General features: G+C 37.3%; 1 protein-coding gene across 1 annotated transcript; it reads right to left on the bottom strand.

The window, feature by feature from the left end:
* Nucleotides 1–410: 410 nt before the first annotated feature.
* On the bottom strand, nucleotides 411–12,172 carry LOC106162435 (carbohydrate sulfotransferase 10-like). Its single transcript, XM_087016120.1, has 7 exons — nucleotides 11,634–12,172; nucleotides 11,045–11,152; nucleotides 10,458–10,588; nucleotides 5,749–9,333; nucleotides 2,391–5,375; nucleotides 1,791–1,915; nucleotides 411–1,417 (listed from the first exon to the last, which is right to left on the bottom strand). The coding sequence occupies exons 5-7, from the start codon at nucleotides 2,464–2,466 to the stop codon at nucleotides 620–622; spliced, it is 999 nt and encodes a 332-aa protein (XP_086872246.1). The 5' UTR covers nucleotides 2,467–5,375; nucleotides 5,749–9,333; nucleotides 10,458–10,588; nucleotides 11,045–11,152; nucleotides 11,634–12,172; the 3' UTR covers nucleotides 411–619.
* Between the last annotated feature and the right edge of the window lie 6,453 nt (nucleotides 12,173–18,625).

Genomic DNA, 18,625 nt, shown 5'->3' on the forward strand with positions numbered 1-18,625 from the left:
TTACCTGATAAGTAAGGACAGAATAGATGCATTTTCATAGGTTTGGCATTCACTATCGTCTATTTAGTCACTTTAGCCTTGATTACATTTGAAATGCGTAATACCGTTTTCGTACGGCGTCTGAGCGGAAGTAGACGGTGGCCGTGCGAAATCGCACAGAATCGTACTGATATAAGGCCACGTAATGTAGACATACTCGGCGTAGCCCGTAGCTCCTTACGATTAAACAAAAATCGTACGGACAATTTCATCGCACGGCGCCCGTGTAAATATAATCCAGGCTTTAGTTATAAACATGCAGGACATCACTCAAGGACACCTAACTTTTGGCGCATTTGTAATATCAGCTTTCCAAAGTAGGACGATTTAAGCAAACAAAATCAATAATATAATACATATTTTTTATTTCATAGCGTCACGGAATATTTAATACACACCTAGCTGAGTTTACCATATTTTTATTGCTTGATTCAATGTACAAATACATAGTAGCCCGTTTTAAATTTCAAATTCTGATACCACCCGCATTTACTTTTATGCAATGTCTGCAATATTGTTGCCTTTCGATCATGATTCTAATCTAAATACAGCATATATATATGCCGTAATTCGACAACACTCAAAGATCTAATTTATATCCGAGGAAGCTTGCCTCTTCTTTGTAAATATCCCAGATTTTTTGAAACAGTTTTCTACCTATCCCGCTGTAATATTTTTGTATGAGAGTCTCGTTGCGGTAGGACTCGATCGCGCGATGAGATGACGGGAATTGTGCTATCAAGTGTTCGGCGCCAAGTAGACGCATGACATTAAGCGCGTCGGTTGTAAGATCTTCATGATGAACGATTACATCATATTGAACGTCACAGGGTTTGCAAAAATCCTCGACCAAAGCCCAGTGGGCATTGTTTGGTCCGTTGTCTGCTATATACTGCAGGAAATCCGAAAAGGAAATATGTTTTTTCAAAGTAATGTTCCTTTTATATTGATGGTTCATATAAGTTTGCACTCTGGGACCTAAATGCCTAAACAAAACTTGTTCCTTGTAGGCCGACACGAGTCTCTCTAGTGGGTGTCGCACCACTAAGACCTTCAGATAATTTGCTAAGTGCATGCTGTCGTTCTTGCTGCCGTAGGAATATAGCCGTATATAGTATTTCTTTGTGCCCTTGGAGACAACAGTGGCAGGATCCTGACGACCGGAAAGAATTTGATACACATTTCTCCAATTACGACTTGCTGCTTTGAACATAGTGCACAATATTAGTTTATATTTGTCCTCCACTATAATCCATTTTGGTTTCTTCAAATAGTTGAACGGAGCAGTTTTGCGGGCGCTGCATCTGTCTTGTAGCCTTTGTTTTCGCCTGATTACGGAAGATACCCAATTCTGAGGTACCTTGTCCCAACCGAATGACTGAAAGATGTGTTTCAAAAAGTTCTCTTAACGTTTTTAAACGTTTTATGCAAAATGGGTCAACAAAAATATAACACCAGTAAAAAATAGGGACAAAAAAAGGTCAATAAAAAGATAAGGTCAACATGAGTAACGTCAGCAAAAAAGCTGTGAATATTGAACAAGTCAAAATTGTAATTTGCCTGGCAATTTCAACCCTGAGAACGCCGCGGGAGATTAAATAGAGTAGACAGAGAGAAAAAGAGAGAAGGCAACTGGAAATCAATAAACAAATAATATGAAAGAACATAAAGTTCTTGTGATTTGTAAGAAATTCAGTAGTTGTAAGTCAGTACCATGGTAAAAAAAAAAAAAAAAACGTTACACTAAATACCTCCCAGATCCGTTTATCTATGGCGTCGTGTTCTTTACTGAGTTTGGGAAAGTTGTCAGTGGTTCGAAGAGAAGTGCCATTAATTACTCCCTTTTCTTGAACAATTGACATGGGTTTGTAAATTCCTGCAAGATACGTACATGTATCTCATAAAAGCTTTGTCGTCCTAATGTCTTTATAAATGCCGCTATGAACTCAATTTTCGTCAAAAATCTTCCGTCAATGTCTTTAAATGCTGATGAAAAGTATAAGGGAATACGGTCGTTGCTACATGCATCGACGTTTACGAGTCACTCAAAAGAAAAGACTCGAGCTATTTTTACTTGGAATACAATCATTGATTGCTTGATAAGATGGCCTAGTTTATGGTGAAAAGTTGTCAAACTTTTACGTTTAACTTCGTGAAATTTGATGTTTAATAACTTATAATTATTGCTGAAAACCAACACTTTTCAAACACATGCATTGCTTATATTTGTGTATTCTAGAATTTTTATAATTCCATGAACAAGCCCTATTTATGTCGCAAAGATGGTTGTTTTTATAAATTTTAATTTTGTAATTTTTTACCAAAAAATAAGAGTTAAAGACAATAGTTACCTGTAAAATAGAGCAGCACCAACAGCGTTAATACGCAGGCTGTCGTGGTGGTGAGGAAGATCGCTTTCTTTTTCATTACACTTATAAACACTTCCTCGTTCTCAGAGATCTTCTAAGTAATAAATGTTTAGGTGTTTCACACAGGGAGTGACTAATCGTGCAGTTGTGGATTCTTTTAAGCTACTATGTTATGGTAAATAAAGGATGAGAAAGATACAGCAACGAGTAAAGATGCGGGCAAATTATTACATCACTTCATTGCAGCTGACATGAACATTGTTCATATTTTTTAAGCCATTGTTTCTTAAAATTAGGCCATTTCTATTGAGTGGTAGCAACAAAATTAAAAAGCAAAGCGCGCAATAGTTTTATCCCATTTTGTGAAAGCACCGCAAATGCTGTGTAAAATATAATTTACAATGATTCCATATTTATGTACTTGAGAAAAGACTGATTGATTGATTCTCCCACTGAACAGATCGAGTCTTAAGCGTGATAGGAACACATCAAACTGGTATGTAAGTTACCAATTGTACGTCCTCAAAAAATAAATAAATAAATAAATAAAAATAATAATAATAAAATAAAACTAAAAATAAAAAACGTTTGCAGTTTTCATATTTTTGTATCATTTTCTGGTTTTGTGTCTCACTTATCGGGTTCAGTGTCTCTATTTTTGGTCTTGGTGTTTCAGTTTTGCCAGTTTTGCTTGGTTTCCATGGAGACGTGGTAACTAAAACTAATAGCCAGTGGTGTAAAGCGGAAGTGGAATATGGAAAAACTCAACCCTGGCCTTGACCTTAAAAGATAAGCGCAATTCCACACAACCCTACAATATGCCCTTACAATGCCTGTGCAATTTTGAGCTCATCTTAATTGGTGCACGGATTCTGGGGATGCATTTTACATTTGAGCTTGTAACCAAATGCCGAGGAATTCGGGGCACAAAGAAGACGAATTTTACCATCTTATGAAATCGCTCCCCCCCTCCCATCTTAGTGTAACGAACTGGCTATTGTGACGCCGGCATAAGAGGTCAGAGAGTCCCCCGTGGTAGATAGTCCGCTTATGTATGGGTAAGCCTCCACCTAGATTTTGATCCACTTAGGTCGGGCTAACCCTAACCAAAATAACTAAATTTTCTGTCATTCGAACCCTCCGTTTCGTTACATTTTTTTTTTTTTTTTTTTTTTTTTTTTTTTTTTTTTTGTTATTGGGAAGTGGAAGAAATTTCAATCGAACCTAGGTAAACCTTAATGAAGTTGTTTTAAGCCTTAAAAATGTCCCAGACTTTTGACTAGCACCCCCAAAATTTAAAATTGACAGTTTGTCTGCTCTGCTCGTTAAATTTCATATTTGAACAAAATGAATGGATTTCGTCTCCCTACCCTGTTTACAAAGAATAGCCACTCGTTATTAGCAAACTAAACAGTTTTGTCTTTCCTTAGTCTGCTACTTGCATCTTCCTCCCGAATATAAACTCCCACACAATGGAACCAACGAACACTCCTTACTTTAAAGTATGAAATTCGGCCATATTAACACTCTTTTTATTTACTTTACCTGATAAGTAAGGACAGAATAGATGCATTTTCATAGGTTTGGCATTCACTATCGTCTATTTAGTCACTTTAGCCTTGATTACATTTGAAATGCGTAATACCGTTTTCGTACGGCGTCTGAGCGGAAGTAGACGGTGGCCGTGCGAAATCGCACAGAATCGTACTGATATAAGGCCATGTAATATAGACATACTCGGCATAGCCCGTAGCTCCTTACGATTTCAAAAAAAAAGAAAAAAAAAATCGCACGGACAATTTCATCGCACGGCGCCCGTGTAAGTGTAATCTAGGCATTAGTTATAAACATGCAGGACATCACTCAAGGACACCTAACTTTTGGCACATTTGTGAAATAAGATTTTGAAAGTAGGGCGGTTTAAGCAAACAAAATCAATTATATAATACATTGCATTTTTATGCCAAAGCGTCACGGAATGTTTAATGTCCTACATCTAGCTGAGTTTACCAAATTTTTATTGCTTGGTTCAATATACAAATACATCGTAGCCCGTTTTTAATTTTAAATTCTGATACCACCCGCATTTACTTTTTTTGCAATATTGTTGCCGTTCGATTATGATTCTAATGTAAATTCAGTATGTGTGTGCCGTATTACGACATACATTCAAAGATCTAATTTATATCCGAGGAAGCTTGCCTCTTCTTTGTAAATATCCCAGACCTTTTTCAGCAGTTTTCTGTCTATCCCGCTATAATATTTTTGTATGAGAGTCTCGTTGCGGTAGGACTCGATCGCGCGATGAGATGACGGGAATTGTGCTATCAAGTGTTCGGCGCCAAGTAGACGCATGACATTAGGCGCGTCGGTGGTAAGATCTTCATGATGAACGATGACGTCATATTGAACGTCACAGGGTTTGCAAAAGTCCTCGACCAAAGCCCAGTGGCTATTGTTTGGTCCATTGTCTGCTATATACTGGAGGAAATCCGAAAAGGAAATATGTTTTTGCAAAGTAATGTTCCTCTTATATTGCTGGTTCATATAAGTTTTCACGCTAGGACCTAAAAACCGAAACAAAACCTGTTCCTTGTACGCCGACACGAGTCTCTCTAGTGGGTGTCGCACCACTAAGACCTTCAGATAACTTGCTAAGCGCATGCTGTTGTTCTTGTAGTCATTAGAATATAACTGTGTATAGTATTCTTTTCCGGCCTTGAAGACAACAGTTGAAGGATCCTGACGGCCGGAAAGAATTTGATACACATTTCTCCAATTACGACTTGCGGCTTTCAACATAGTGCACAAAATTAGTTTATGTTTGTCATCCACTATAATCCATTTTGATTTCTTCAAATATTTGATCGGAGTAGTTTTGCGGGTGCTGCATCTGTCTTGTAACCTTTGTTTTCGCCTGATTACGGAAGATACCCAATTCTGAGGTACCTTGTCCCAACCGAATGACTGAAAGATGTGTTTCAAAAAGTTCTCTTAACGTTTTTAAACGTTTTATGCAAAATGGGTCAACAAAAATATAACACCAGTAAAAAATAGGGACAAAAAAAGGTCAATAAAAAGATAAGGTCAACATGAGTAACGTCAGCAAAAAAGCTGTGAATATTGAACAAGTCAAAATTGTAATTTGCCTGGCAATTTCAACCCTGAGAACGCCGCGGGAGATTAAATAGAGTAGACAGAGAGAAAAAGAGAGAAGGCAACTGGAAATCAATAAACAAATAATATGAAAGAACATAAAGTTCTTGTGATTTGTAAGAAATTCAGTAGTTGTAAGTCAGTACCATGGTAAAAAAAAAAAAAAAAACGTTACACTAAATACCTCCCAGATCCGTTTATCTATGGCGTCGTGTTCTTTACTGAGTTTGGGAAAGTTGTCAGTGGTTCGAAGAGAAGTGCCATTAATTACTCCCTTTTCTTGAACAATTGACATGGGTTTGTAAATTCCTGCAAGATACGTACATGTATCTCATAAAAGCTTTGTCGTCCTAATGTCTTTATAAATGCCGCTATGAACTCAATTTTCGTCAAAAATCTTCCGTCAATGTCTTTAAATGCTGATGAAAAGTATAAGGGAATACGGTCGTTGCTACATGCATCGACGTTTACGAGTCACTCAAAAGAAAAGACTCGAGCTATTTTTACTTGGAATACAATCATTGATTGCTTGATAAGATGGCCTAGTTTATGGTGAAAAGTTGTCAAACTTTTACGTTTAACTTCGTGAAATTTGATGTTTAATAACTTATAATTATTGCTGAAAACCAACACTTTTCAAACACATGCATTGCTTATATTTGTGTATTCTAGAATTTTTATAATTCCATGAACAAGCCCTATTTATGTCGCAAAGATGGTTGTTTTTATAAATTTTAATTTTGTAATTTTTTACCAAAAAATAAGAGTTAAAGACAATAGTTACCTGTAAAATAGAGCAGCACCAACAGCGTTAATACGCAGGCTGTCGTGGTGGTGAGGAAGATCGCTTTCTTTTTCATTACACTTATAAACACTTCCTCGTTCTCAGAGATCTTCTAAGTAATAAATGTTTAGGTGTTTCACACAGGGAGTGACTAATCGTGCAGTTGTGGATTCTTTTAAGCTACTATGTTATGGTAAATAAAGGATGAGAAAGATACAGCAACGAGTAAAGATGCGGGCAAATTATTACATCACTTCATTGCAGCTGACATGAACATTGTTCATATTTTTTAAGCCATTGTTTCTTAAAATTAGGCCATTTCTATTGAGTGGTAGCAACAAAATTAAAAAGCAAAGCGCGCAATAGTTTTATCCCATTTTGTGAAAGCACCGCAAATGCTGTGTAAAATATAATTTACAATGATTCCATATTTATGTACTTGAGAAAAGACTGATTGATTGATTCTCCCACTGAACAGATCGAGTCTTAAGCGTGATAGGAACACATCAAACTGGTATGTAAGTTACCAATTGTACGTCCTCAAAAAATAAATAAATAAATAAATAAAAATAATAATAATAAAATAAAACTAAAAATAAAAAACGTTTGCAGTTTTCATATTTTTGTATCATTTTCTGGTTTTGTGTCTCACTTATCGGGTTCAGTGTCTCTATTTTTGGTCTTGGTGTTTCAGTTTTGCCAGTTTTGCTTGGTTTCCATGGAGACGTGGTAACTAAAACTAATAGCCAGTGGTGTAAAGCGGAAGTGGAATATGGAAAAACTCAACCCTGGCCTTGACCTTAAAAGATAAGCGCAATTCCACACAACCCTACAATATGCCCTTACAATGCCTGTGCAATTTTGAGCTCATCTTAATTGGTGCACGGATTCTGGGGATGCATTTTACATTTGAGCTTGTAACCAAATGCCGAGGAATTCGGGGCACAAAGAAGACGAATTTTACCATCTTATGAAATCGCTCCCCCCCTCCCATCTTAGTGTAACGAACTGGCTATTGTGACGCCGGCATAAGAGGTCAGAGAGTCCCCCGTGGTAGATAGTCCGCTTATGTATGGGTAAGCCTCCACCTAGATTTTGATCCACTTAGGTCGGGCTAACCCTAACCAAAATAACTAAATTTTCTGTCATTCGAACCCTCCGTTTCGTTACATTTTTTTTTTTTTTTTTTTTTTTTTTTTTTTTTTTTTTGTTATTGGGAAGTGGAAGAAATTTCAATCGAACCTAGGTAAACCTTAATGAAGTTGTTTTAAGCCTTAAAAATGTCCCAGACTTTTGACTAGCACCCCCAAAATTTAAAATTGACAGTTTGTCTGCTCTGCTCGTTAAATTTCATATTTGAACAAAATGAATGGATTTCGTCTCCCTACCCTGTTTACAAAGAATAGCCACTCGTTATTAGCAAACTAAACAGTTTTGTCTTTCCTTAGTCTGCTACTTGCATCTTCCTCCCGAATATAAACTCCCACACAATGGAACCAACGAACACTCCTTACTTTAAAGTATGAAATTCGGCCATATTAACACTCTTTTTATTTACTTTACCTGATAAGTAAGGACAGAATAGATGCATTTTCATAGGTTTGGCATTCACTATCGTCTATTTAGTCACTTTAGCCTTGATTACATTTGAAATGCGTAATACCGTTTTCGTACGGCGTCTGAGCGGAAGTAGACGGTGGCCGTGCGAAATCGCACAGAATCGTACTGATATAAGGCCATGTAATATAGACATACTCGGCATAGCCCGTAGCTCCTTACGATTTCAAAAAAAAAGAAAAAAAAAATCGCACGGACAATTTCATCGCACGGCGCCCGTGTAAGTGTAATCTAGGCATTAGTTATAAACATGCAGGACATCACTCAAGGACACCTAACTTTTGGCACATTTGTGAAATAAGATTTTGAAAGTAGGGCGGTTTAAGCAAACAAAATCAATTATATAATACATTGCATTTTTATGCCAAAGCGTCACGGAATGTTTAATGTCCTACATCTAGCTGAGTTTACCAAATTTTTATTGCTTGGTTCAATATACAAATACATCGTAGCCCGTTTTTAATTTTAAATTCTGATACCACCCGCATTTACTTTTTTTGCAATATTGTTGCCGTTCGATTATGATTCTAATGTAAATTCAGTATGTGTGTGCCGTATTACGACATACATTCAAAGATCTAATTTATATCCGAGGAAGCTTGCCTCTTCTTTGTAAATATCCCAGACCTTTTTCAGCAGTTTTCTGTCTATCCCGCTATAATATTTTTGTATGAGAGTCTCGTTGCGGTAGGACTCGATCGCGCGATGAGATGACGGGAATTGTGCTATCAAGTGTTCGGCGCCAAGTAGACGCATGACATTAGGCGCGTCGGTGGTAAGATCTTCATGATGAACGATGACGTCATATTGAACGTCACAGGGTTTGCAAAAGTCCTCGACCAAAGCCCAGTGGCTATTGTTTGGTCCATTGTCTGCTATATACTGGAGGAAATCCGAAAAGGAAATATGTTTTTGCAAAGTAATGTTCCTCTTATATTGCTGGTTCATATAAGTTTTCACGCTAGGACCTAAAAACCGAAACAAAACCTGTTCCTTGTACGCCGACACGAGTCTCTCTAGTGGGTGTCGCACCACTAAGACCTTCAGATAACTTGCTAAGCGCATGCTGTTGTTCTTGTAGTCATTAGAATATAACTGTGTATAGTATTCTTTTCCGGCCTTGAAGACAACAGTTGAAGGATCCTGACGGCCGGAAAGAATTTGATACACATTTCTCCAATTACGACTTGCGGCTTTCAACATAGTGCACAAAATTAGTTTATGTTTGTCATCCACTATAATCCATTTTGATTTCTTCAAATATTTGATCGGAGTAGTTTTGCGGGTGCTGCATCTGTCTTGTAACCTTTGTTTTCGCCTGATCATGGAAGACACCCAATTATGAGGTACCTTGTCCCAACCGAACGACTGAAAAATGTGTTTCAAAAAGTTCTCAGAGCTTTTAAAACGTTTTGTGCAGAAGATAACGCCAATAAAAGAATAAGGTTAACAAAAAAGATAAGGTCAATAAAAAGATGTGGTCAACAAAAGTAATGTCAGCAAAAAAGTTGTGAGTAATGAACCTTTACAAGTCAAAATTGTAATTTGCCTAGCAATTCCAACCATTTCCCCTTGAGGGTAAAATAAACCATATCCAAACCATTTCAAAGAGCTACGTTTTTCAAGGTCTTAGGAATAAAATTCCTTAGGGGAGGAGCACAGGTAAGTCTTAACTCCCAAGAAGGTTGGGTTGAGAGGGATGGGATGAGAACCATTGAGAGGGATGGACAACAACATGTACATACAAACACATGGGCAAGATTGCCTGGGTAAGGGCGCCCGAGGGAAACCACACCGAGAGAAAAGAGAATGTCAATACGCCTTCCTCTTAGAAAACGACATTTTGGAACTTGACTGCAACATCCACAAGAACAGGGCACACCGTGTTTCTGAGTTAACCGTCAGAAGACGTCTGCACAGTCGACGTTATTTTGGCAGGATTTGCGTTAGGAGACCAGTGATCACTGCCAGAAACCATCTACGTCGAGTCAGATGGTATACTGGAATGCATGAACACCAGCCAATAACTGGGGATTGATACGGTTCTTAAGGGATTCTTAGGGGCCATGATCACCCATTAGTTTCAATATGATAATGCAACTTCACGTACTAACTGGCAGCCTGTTTATATGTCTGTCTGTCTGTCTGTTTAAATGAATGGATGAATAACGACTAAATTTATTCCAATGTAATGTTGGTAATTAAAATGAGTAAAGAGCGGGGAGTGTTCTGTACAATTGGTTGACATGCTGTCATAATGTGCGATGCTTCAATAACAGCCAAGTTTAACGTAAACGCAGATAGAACGCAGATAGAATGGAATACACAGAGAGAAATGGATAGAAGGGAACACTGGAAAGCAGTATATAAATAATATGAAAAAACATAAAGTTCTTGTGGGGTTTACCTCTAGTTTCTACAGTAGTTCTAATTCAATACCATATTAAGGTAAACCCTTATTGTCTAATAAACGTTAAACTACATGTAAATACCTCCCAGATCCGTTTATCTATGGAGTCGTGTTCTTCACTTTTTTGGGGCAAATTGTTACTGGTTCGGAGAGAAGTGCCACTGCCATATGTTACTTCCTTTTCTCGATGAATTGAAATGGGTTTGTAAATTCCTGTAAGATTCGTACCCATAAAAGCTTTGTCGTCTTAGTGTCTTTATAAATGCCACTATGAAATCAATATCAATACCTTACAATGCTGGTGAAAACTATAATGGAATATGATCGGTGGTACATGTACATGCATCGACTGTTACGAATTGCACTAGTTCAAGAAATATAGCTAAAATAACTAGGCATCCAATCGTCAATTGCCTGATAGGATGGCCTAATTTACTGTAAAAAGTTTTGTCAAAACATTTGCGTTTAACTTCATTAAGTTTGATGTTTAATAATTTGATTATTGCTAAAAACAAACACTTTTCAAACACATGTATTTCTAATTTTTCTGTATTCTAGAACTTTTATAATTCCACGAATCAGCCCTATTTATGTTGCAAAGATGGTTGTTTTTATAAATTAAAATTTTGTAATATTTTACAAAAATTAAGAGTTAAAGATAATAGTTACCTGTAAAAAAGAGCCGCGCCAACAGCGTTAATACGCAGGCGGTCGTGGTGGTGAGGAAGATCGCTTTCTTTTTCATTACACTTGTAACCACTTCCTCGTTCAAGAGATCTAGGTAAAATATATTTAGGTGTTTCACGTAGGGAGTGACTACTCGTGCAGATGTCAATTCTCTTTAGTTGCTATTTCATGGTAAATAAAGGATGAGAATGATACAGCAACGAGTAAAGATGCGGGCAAATTATTACTTCACTTTATCGCAGCTTACATGAAAATTGTGCGTCTTTTTTAAGCCATTGTTTCTTAAAATTAGGCCACTCCTATTTTAAAGTGGTAGCAACATAATTGAAAAACAAAGGGCCCGATAGTTTTATTCCATTTAGTAAAAGCACCACAAATGTTATTTAAAATATAATTTACAATGATTTCATATGGAGTCACTAGCGTGATAGGAACACATCAAACTGATACAGGCTGACATGCACGTGTTCAATTAAATACGTCCCCCAAAAAAGAAAAATAAAGAACGTTTGCAGTTTTCATTAAATATCATTTTTGAAAATAAATAAAAAAATAGATATCGTCTGCCTACCCTATTTACAAAGAATAGCCACTCGTTATTAGCAAACTAAACAGTTTTGTCTTTCCTTAGCCTGCTACTTGCGTCTTCCTCCCGAATATAAACTCCCACACAGTGGTACCAACGTCAATTGCCTGATAGGATGGCCTAATTTACTGTAAAAAGTTTGTGGTCAAAATAGTTACGTGTAGATCGCTTTGAGGAAATCCAACGCTGACAACAATAACCAGTTTCAATCATTTAATGGTCACTCGTCGCTTGCTCAGGTACATTCAGACGATATGTTGAATATTACACCCTACAGTAACTAAAAGAAGACAATGGCTTCATGAACTTCCTAATCAATGGCTTCATAATCAGAATGGCCTTTTAAGACTTTACCTAACGTATTATGAGGAGTTACAGCCTACAGTAAAAAGTTTTTACGTGAAGTTACCAAAATTGCCTGTGAATTTCAATAATAATTTCAACGCATGGCGCCCGTGTAAACGTAATCTAGGCTTTAGTTATAAACATGCAGGACATCACTGAAAGACACGTAACTTTTGGCACATTTGTAAAATTAGATTTTGAAAGAAGGGCGGTTTAAGCAAACAAAATCAATACTATAATACATAGCATTTTTATGTTATAGCGTCACGGAATGTTTACTGTACATCTAGCTGAGTTTACCAAATTTTTATTGCTTGATTCAATGTACAAATACATCGTATCCCGTTTTTAATTTAAAATTCTGATACCCTCCGCATTAACTTTGTTTTGCAATGTCTTTAATATTGTCGCCTTTCGATCATGATTCTAATCTAAATTCAGCATGTATGTGCCGCATTATGATATACGTTCAAAGATATATCCGAGGAAGCTCGCCTCTTCTTTGTAAATATCCCAGACCTTTTTAAGTAGTTTTCTATCTATCCCGCTATAGTACTTATCTATTAGAGTTTGGTTGTGGTAGAACTCAATCTCGCGGTGAGATGACGGGAATTGTGCTATCAAGTGTTCAGCGCCAAGTAGACGCATGACATTAGGCGCGTCGATCGTAAGATCTTCATGATGAACGATGACGTCATACTGAACGTCACAGGGTTTGCAAAAATCCTCGACCAAAGCCCAGTGGGTATTGTTTGGTCCGTTGTCTGCTATATACTGCAGGAAATCCGAAAAGGAAATATGTTTTTGCAAAGTAATGTTCCTCTTATATTGCTGGTTCATATAAGTTTTCACTCTGGGACCTATATGCCTAAACAAAACTTGCTCCTTGTACGCCGACACGAGTCTCTCTAGTGGGTGTCGCACCACTAAGACCTTCAGATAATTTGCTAAGCGCATGCTGTTGTTCTTGTTGTCATTAGAATATAACCGTTTAAAGTATTTCTTTGTGCCCTTGAAGACAACAGTGGCAGGATCCTGACGGCCGGAAAGAATCTGATACACATTTCTCCAATTACGACTTGCCGCTTTGAACATAGTGCACAATATTAGTTTATATTTGTCCTCCACTACAATCCATCTTGGTTTCTTTAAATAGTTGAACGGAGCAGTTTTGCGGGCGCTGCATCGGTCTTGTAACCTTTGTTTTCGCCTGATTATAGAAGATACCCAATTCTGAGGTACCTTGTCCCAACCGAATGACTGAAAATGTGTGTTCAAAAAGTACTCTTAACGTTTTAAACGTTTTGTGCAAAAATATAACGCCAATAAAAAAAGAAGGACAACAAAAACACAAGATCAACAGAAAGATGTAGTCAACATAAGTAACGTCAGCAAAAAGCTGTAAGTATTGAACAAATAAAATTTGTAATTTGCTTGGCAATTTCAACCCTGAGAATGCCGCGGGGGATTGAATGCAGTAGAAAAAGAGGGAAGGCAACTGGAAAGCAGTAAATATACTAGAGGTTCAGAGAGGCGATACTGCCTCCAAGTATTGTACCACCAGCTGGGTCAAGCGAATTCACGAGAAAACAAAAAAGGGGACACCACCCCCAGTGTTGTACTTGACAAACTCTACAAAATGTAGTTAACAAGAGTTCTCGAATTTTTTTGTTGAAAACTACAATTTATAACAAAATCATGGGGAAACGTAAAAGGTCAATTCTAAATTTGTGAATGTGATGTTCAGTTCATAGTGAAAATAAGCTCAAAGGTCAATTTCAAGGTCACATTTAGATTGCCAGTATATACATGTATCTTCCTATTCAAGTTCAATAATAACTATGGGCGTATCTCTGCCAGTTTTGGAGATATAAGGGATAGAAAAGCTGCAAAAGTTAGTTCATGTTGTAAAGTAGGCCAAAGGTCAATTTTAAGGTCACAGTTAATTCGCAAGTATATGACTTCCTTTTCAAGTTCAATATTAACTTTGACTATGTCTCTGCCATTTTTGGAGATATAAGGGACAGAAAAGTTGCATCACATGTTGAAAAGTAGGTCAAAGGTCAATTTCAAGGTCAGAGTAAGATTGCCAGTATATGACTTCCTATTCAACTTCAATAGTAACTATAGCCATATCTCTGCCAGTTTTGGAGATATAAAGGACTAATATGTTGCAAAGTTAAGTTCATGGTGAAAAGTAGGACAAAGGTCAATTTTAAGGTCACAGTTAAATGGCCTATATATATATATATATATATATATATATATATATATATATATATATATATATATATATATATATATATATTCAACTTCAGTAGTAACTATCGACCTATCTCTACCAGTTTGGGAGATATAAGGGATTTAAATGTTGCAATTTTGGAGTTACAGTAATGTGCCATAAATTTCGTACAGACGAAATTAAAGGTCATTAAAAGGTCATTTTGGTATAATATTATAGGTAAGGTCTGTGTAGTTTCTGAAAATCGGCACAAATAATTTTTTTTTCAAAAAATTCCCATTTTATTTTTTTAGAAAATATTGGCACATTTCACCTTGAAATAAAGGTCAAAGGCCAAATTCAGTGGCATATCTTAAGTCTTCACATATGACTTTCGGTCAGCCATCTACAGAAATTTTTCCCTTTATTCCTTCGGTTTGGTAGATATTTAGTATTTAATTTTGCCAATTTTGGATAAAGGTGCATTGCGGCGAGCGCCACACCTAGACCACTTTCGGTCAGCCATCTACAGAAATTTTTCCCTTTATTCCTTCGGTTTGGTAGATATTTAGAATTTAATTTTGCCAATTTTGGATAAAGGTGCATTGCGGCGAGCGCCACACCTAGACCCAAATACCGACAAAGCCCAAAACTCACATGGATCAAGTTGAGATTATATTGACGTACACGAGATGGATACAGAGGCTCTTGTAGTGTAGGAGGAGAAGCGGTAGTACGCGATGGTGGTACAATAATATGAAAGAACAGAAAGGTCTTGTGGTTTCTGTAAGAACTATAGTACTTGTAAGTCAGTATCATGGTAAAGTAAACAATGAATGCACAATAAACGTTAACTAAATACCTCCCAGATCCGTTTATCTATGGCGTCGTGTTCTTTACTGAGTTTGGGCAAGTTGTCAATCGTTCGGAGAGAAGTGCCACTGCCATTTATTACTTCCTTTTTTCGATTAATTAACATGGGTTTGTTAATTCCTGCAAGATACGTATCTCATAAAAGATTTGTCGTCTTAGTGTCTTTTTAAGTGCCACTGCTAACTCAATTTTCGTCAAAAAAAAAAAAAATAATAAAAAAATAAAAATAAAAATAAAAAAAAATAGAACTCCGTCATTGTGTTTAAATACTATCAATTGGCATGGGTTTAAAAATTCCTGCAAGAGTCCCATCTCATAAAAGCTTTGTCGTCTTGGTGACTTTATAAATGCCACTATAAACTTAATTTTCGACAAAATTTTTCCGTCAAAAGATTAAAATGCTGATGAAAAGAATAAGGGAATAAGGTCGTTGCTACATGCTTCGTAGGTTACCAATCACACTAAAGCTCAAAAGAAAAAAAAAACTCTGCTATAATTACTTGGAATACAACCGTCGATTGCCTGATAAGTTGGCCTAGCTCATGGTGAAAAGTTATGTCAAAACACTTACGTTTAACTTCCTGAAATTTGATGTTTAATAACTTGATTATTGCTAAAATCAAACACTTTTCAAACACATGCATTTCTAATATTTCTGTATTCCAGTATTTTTATAATTCCATGAAACAGCCCTGTTTATATCGCAAGAAGGGTTATCTTTATAAATTAAATTTTTTTACAATAAATAAGCGTTAAATATTAAAGTTACCTGTAAAATAGCCCAGCGACAACAGCGTTAATACACAGGCTGTCGTGGTGGTGAGGAAGATCGCTTTCTTTTTCATAACTAGTACACTTCCAACGCTATTCTCGCTCAGGAGATATTTCAGGTAATGTATGTCGATGTGTTTCGCACATGGAATGACAGCCCATGCAGTTGTAAATTCTCTTGAGTTGCTATTTCATGTTAAATAAAGAATGAGAATAGTACCTTAACTAGTAAAAGGCGTGGGCTAATTTCCATGTCAATTTATCGGATCTGTCATGCGGTAACGCCACAGTATCATGTAATTTGGAGGTGTCTATACTCTATGTATATACTTTACCTGATTAGTAAGGACGGAATAGATTAATTTTCATAGGTGTGGCATTCGCGATCGTCGTTTAGTCGTGCAGTTGTAATGCCCCTATTTCTTATGCAAGGCTGACACTTGCACGACTTTTGGCCCCGATTTTGTCGTGGCAAGTCGTGCCATTTTGGGACACGAAGTGGGAGGCTCTCGCACTGTTCCCTACTAGTTCACGCATAGATTACGACGAGTTCACGACGAGCTAACGAATAGTTTACGAATGCGTGTCCACATTGACACGAACTGGCATGACAAGTTCACGCATAGTTTGCACATAGTTTACGCACTTCCCGCATTGGCACGACGAGTTTGCGCAATTCGGATGGTGTCGTGCCGACTTGGGCACGCAATATACGTGAGCTGTTCGTGAACTATTCGTGGGAGTTCGTAACAGTCGTAGCATGGCGCGCACTGCGTGGGATTCGTGGTCTGTAAGTCCCCTATTTCACACAGACCACGAATCCCACGAATCGCCAGGAATTGACAAATTTTAGGATTCGTGAGGATTCGTGAGATTTTGCCAATTTTCTGGTCTTATTCGACACGCTCACGATTCACTTACGATACAGGTACGATAATGTTACGAATATTCGTGGGATTCGGCTGGAATCGTGAGATTTTGCCAATTTTCTGGTCTAATTCGACACGCTCTACGATTCAGTTACGATACAAGTGCGATAGTGTTACGAATATTCGTGGGATTCGGCTGGAATCGCACGAATATTGTCCAGAAATTCACTACGATTTTTTGGAATCGGGAGTTCGTGGCCAAAACTATGAACAGCTCAAAATTTTTGCCACGATTTCCCGATTGATCAAGAATTGCAAGAACTAACTACGATTATATACGAATCTGTTAATTAAGAACTTCACGAACTGATTACGATTCAACCAAATTTTCAATTCCTGGCGATTCGTGGGATGCGTGGTCTGTGTGAAATAGGGGCATCAAAGTTTTTGCCACCCATTCCTGTTGGTCAAGAAGTGCAAGAACTGACTAGGAATATATACGAATCTATTAAGAACTTCACGAACTGATTACGATTCAACCACGAATCGTGAAATTTGTCAATTCATGGCCATTCGTGGGATTCGTGGTCTGTGTGAAATAGGGGCATTAAGTACTTCACGAACTGATAACGATTCAACCACGAATCCTGAAATTTGTCAATTCATGGCGATTCGTGGGATCCGTGGTCTGTGTAATAGGGGCATAAACATGTAGGATCTCACTAAAAGACACCTGACTTTTGCCGCATTTGTAAAATCAGATTTTGAAAGTAGGGCGGTTTAAGCAAGTAAAATAAACATTTTACATAAAATACATATCATTTTAATGTTATAGCGTCACGGAATGTTTAATGTGCATCTAGCTGAGTTTACCAAATTTTTATTGCTTGGTGCAATATACAAATAGCCCGTTTTTAATTTGAAACTCTGATACCACCCCCAGTAGCGTTCTTGCAATGTCTGTAATATTATCGCCTTTAGATCATGATTCTATGTGCCGTATAAAGACAACACTCAAAGATCTAATTTATATCCGAGGAAGCTTGCCTCTTCTTTGTAAATACCCCAGACCTTTTGAAGCAGTTTTCTATCTATCCCGCTGTAGTATTTTTGTATGAGAGTCTCGTTGTGGTAGACCTCGATCTCTCGATGAGATGACGGGAATTGTGCTATCAAGTGTTCGGCGCCAAGTAGACGCATGACATTAGGCGCGTCGGTCGAAAGATCTTCATGATGAACGATGACATCATACTGGACGTCACAGGGTTTGCAAAAATCCTCGACCAAAGCCCAGTGGGCATTGTTTGGTCCATTGTCCGCTATATACTGCAGGAAATCCGAAAAGGAAATATGTTTTTGCAAAGTAATGTTCCTTTTATATTGCTGGTTCATATAAGTTTGCACTCTGGGACCTAAATGCCTAAACAAAACTTGTTCCTTGTAGGCCGACACAAGTCTCTCTAGTGGGTGTCGCACCACTAAGACCTTCAGATAATTTGCTAAGCGCATGCTGTTGTTCATGCTGCCGTAGGAATATAACTGTATATAGTATTCCTTTGTGCCCTTGAAGACAACAGTTGAAGGATCCTGACGACCGGAAAGAATCTGATACACATTTCTCCAATTACGACTTGCCGCTTTGAACATAGTGCACAATATTAGTTTATATTTGTCATCCACTAAAATCCAGTTCAATTTCTTCAAATAGTTGAACGGAGCAGTTTTGCGGGCACTGCATCGGGCTTGTAACCTTTGTTTTCGCCTGATTACGGAAGATACCCAATTCTGAGATACCTTGTGCCAACCGAATGACTGAAAGATGTGTTTCAAAAAGTTCTCTTAACGTTTTTAAACGTTTTATGCAAAATGGGTCAACAAAAATATAACACCAGTAAAAA

This window comes from Lingula anatina, chromosome 6 (genome assembly GCF_051362555.1).
Source record: "Lingula anatina isolate TDL-2025a chromosome 6, LinAna3.0, whole genome shotgun sequence".
Taxonomy (NCBI): domain Eukaryota; kingdom Metazoa; phylum Brachiopoda; class Lingulata; order Lingulida; family Lingulidae; genus Lingula; species Lingula anatina.

Excerpts from the sequence above, each read along its gene's own strand:
- LOC106162435 (XM_087016120.1), bottom strand. The coding sequence starts at position 2,466 with ATGAAAAAGAAAGCGATCTTCCTCACCACCACGACAGCCTGCGTATTA. Across the intron at positions 1,916-2,390 it reads GGTGCTGCTCTATTTTACAG|GAATTTACAAACCCATGTCA; the intron begins GTAACTATTGTC and ends CGTATCTTGCAG. Across the intron at positions 1,418-1,790 it reads TAGATAAACGGATCTGGGAG|TCATTCGGTTGGGACAAGGT; the intron begins GTATTTAGTGTA and ends CACATCTTTCAG.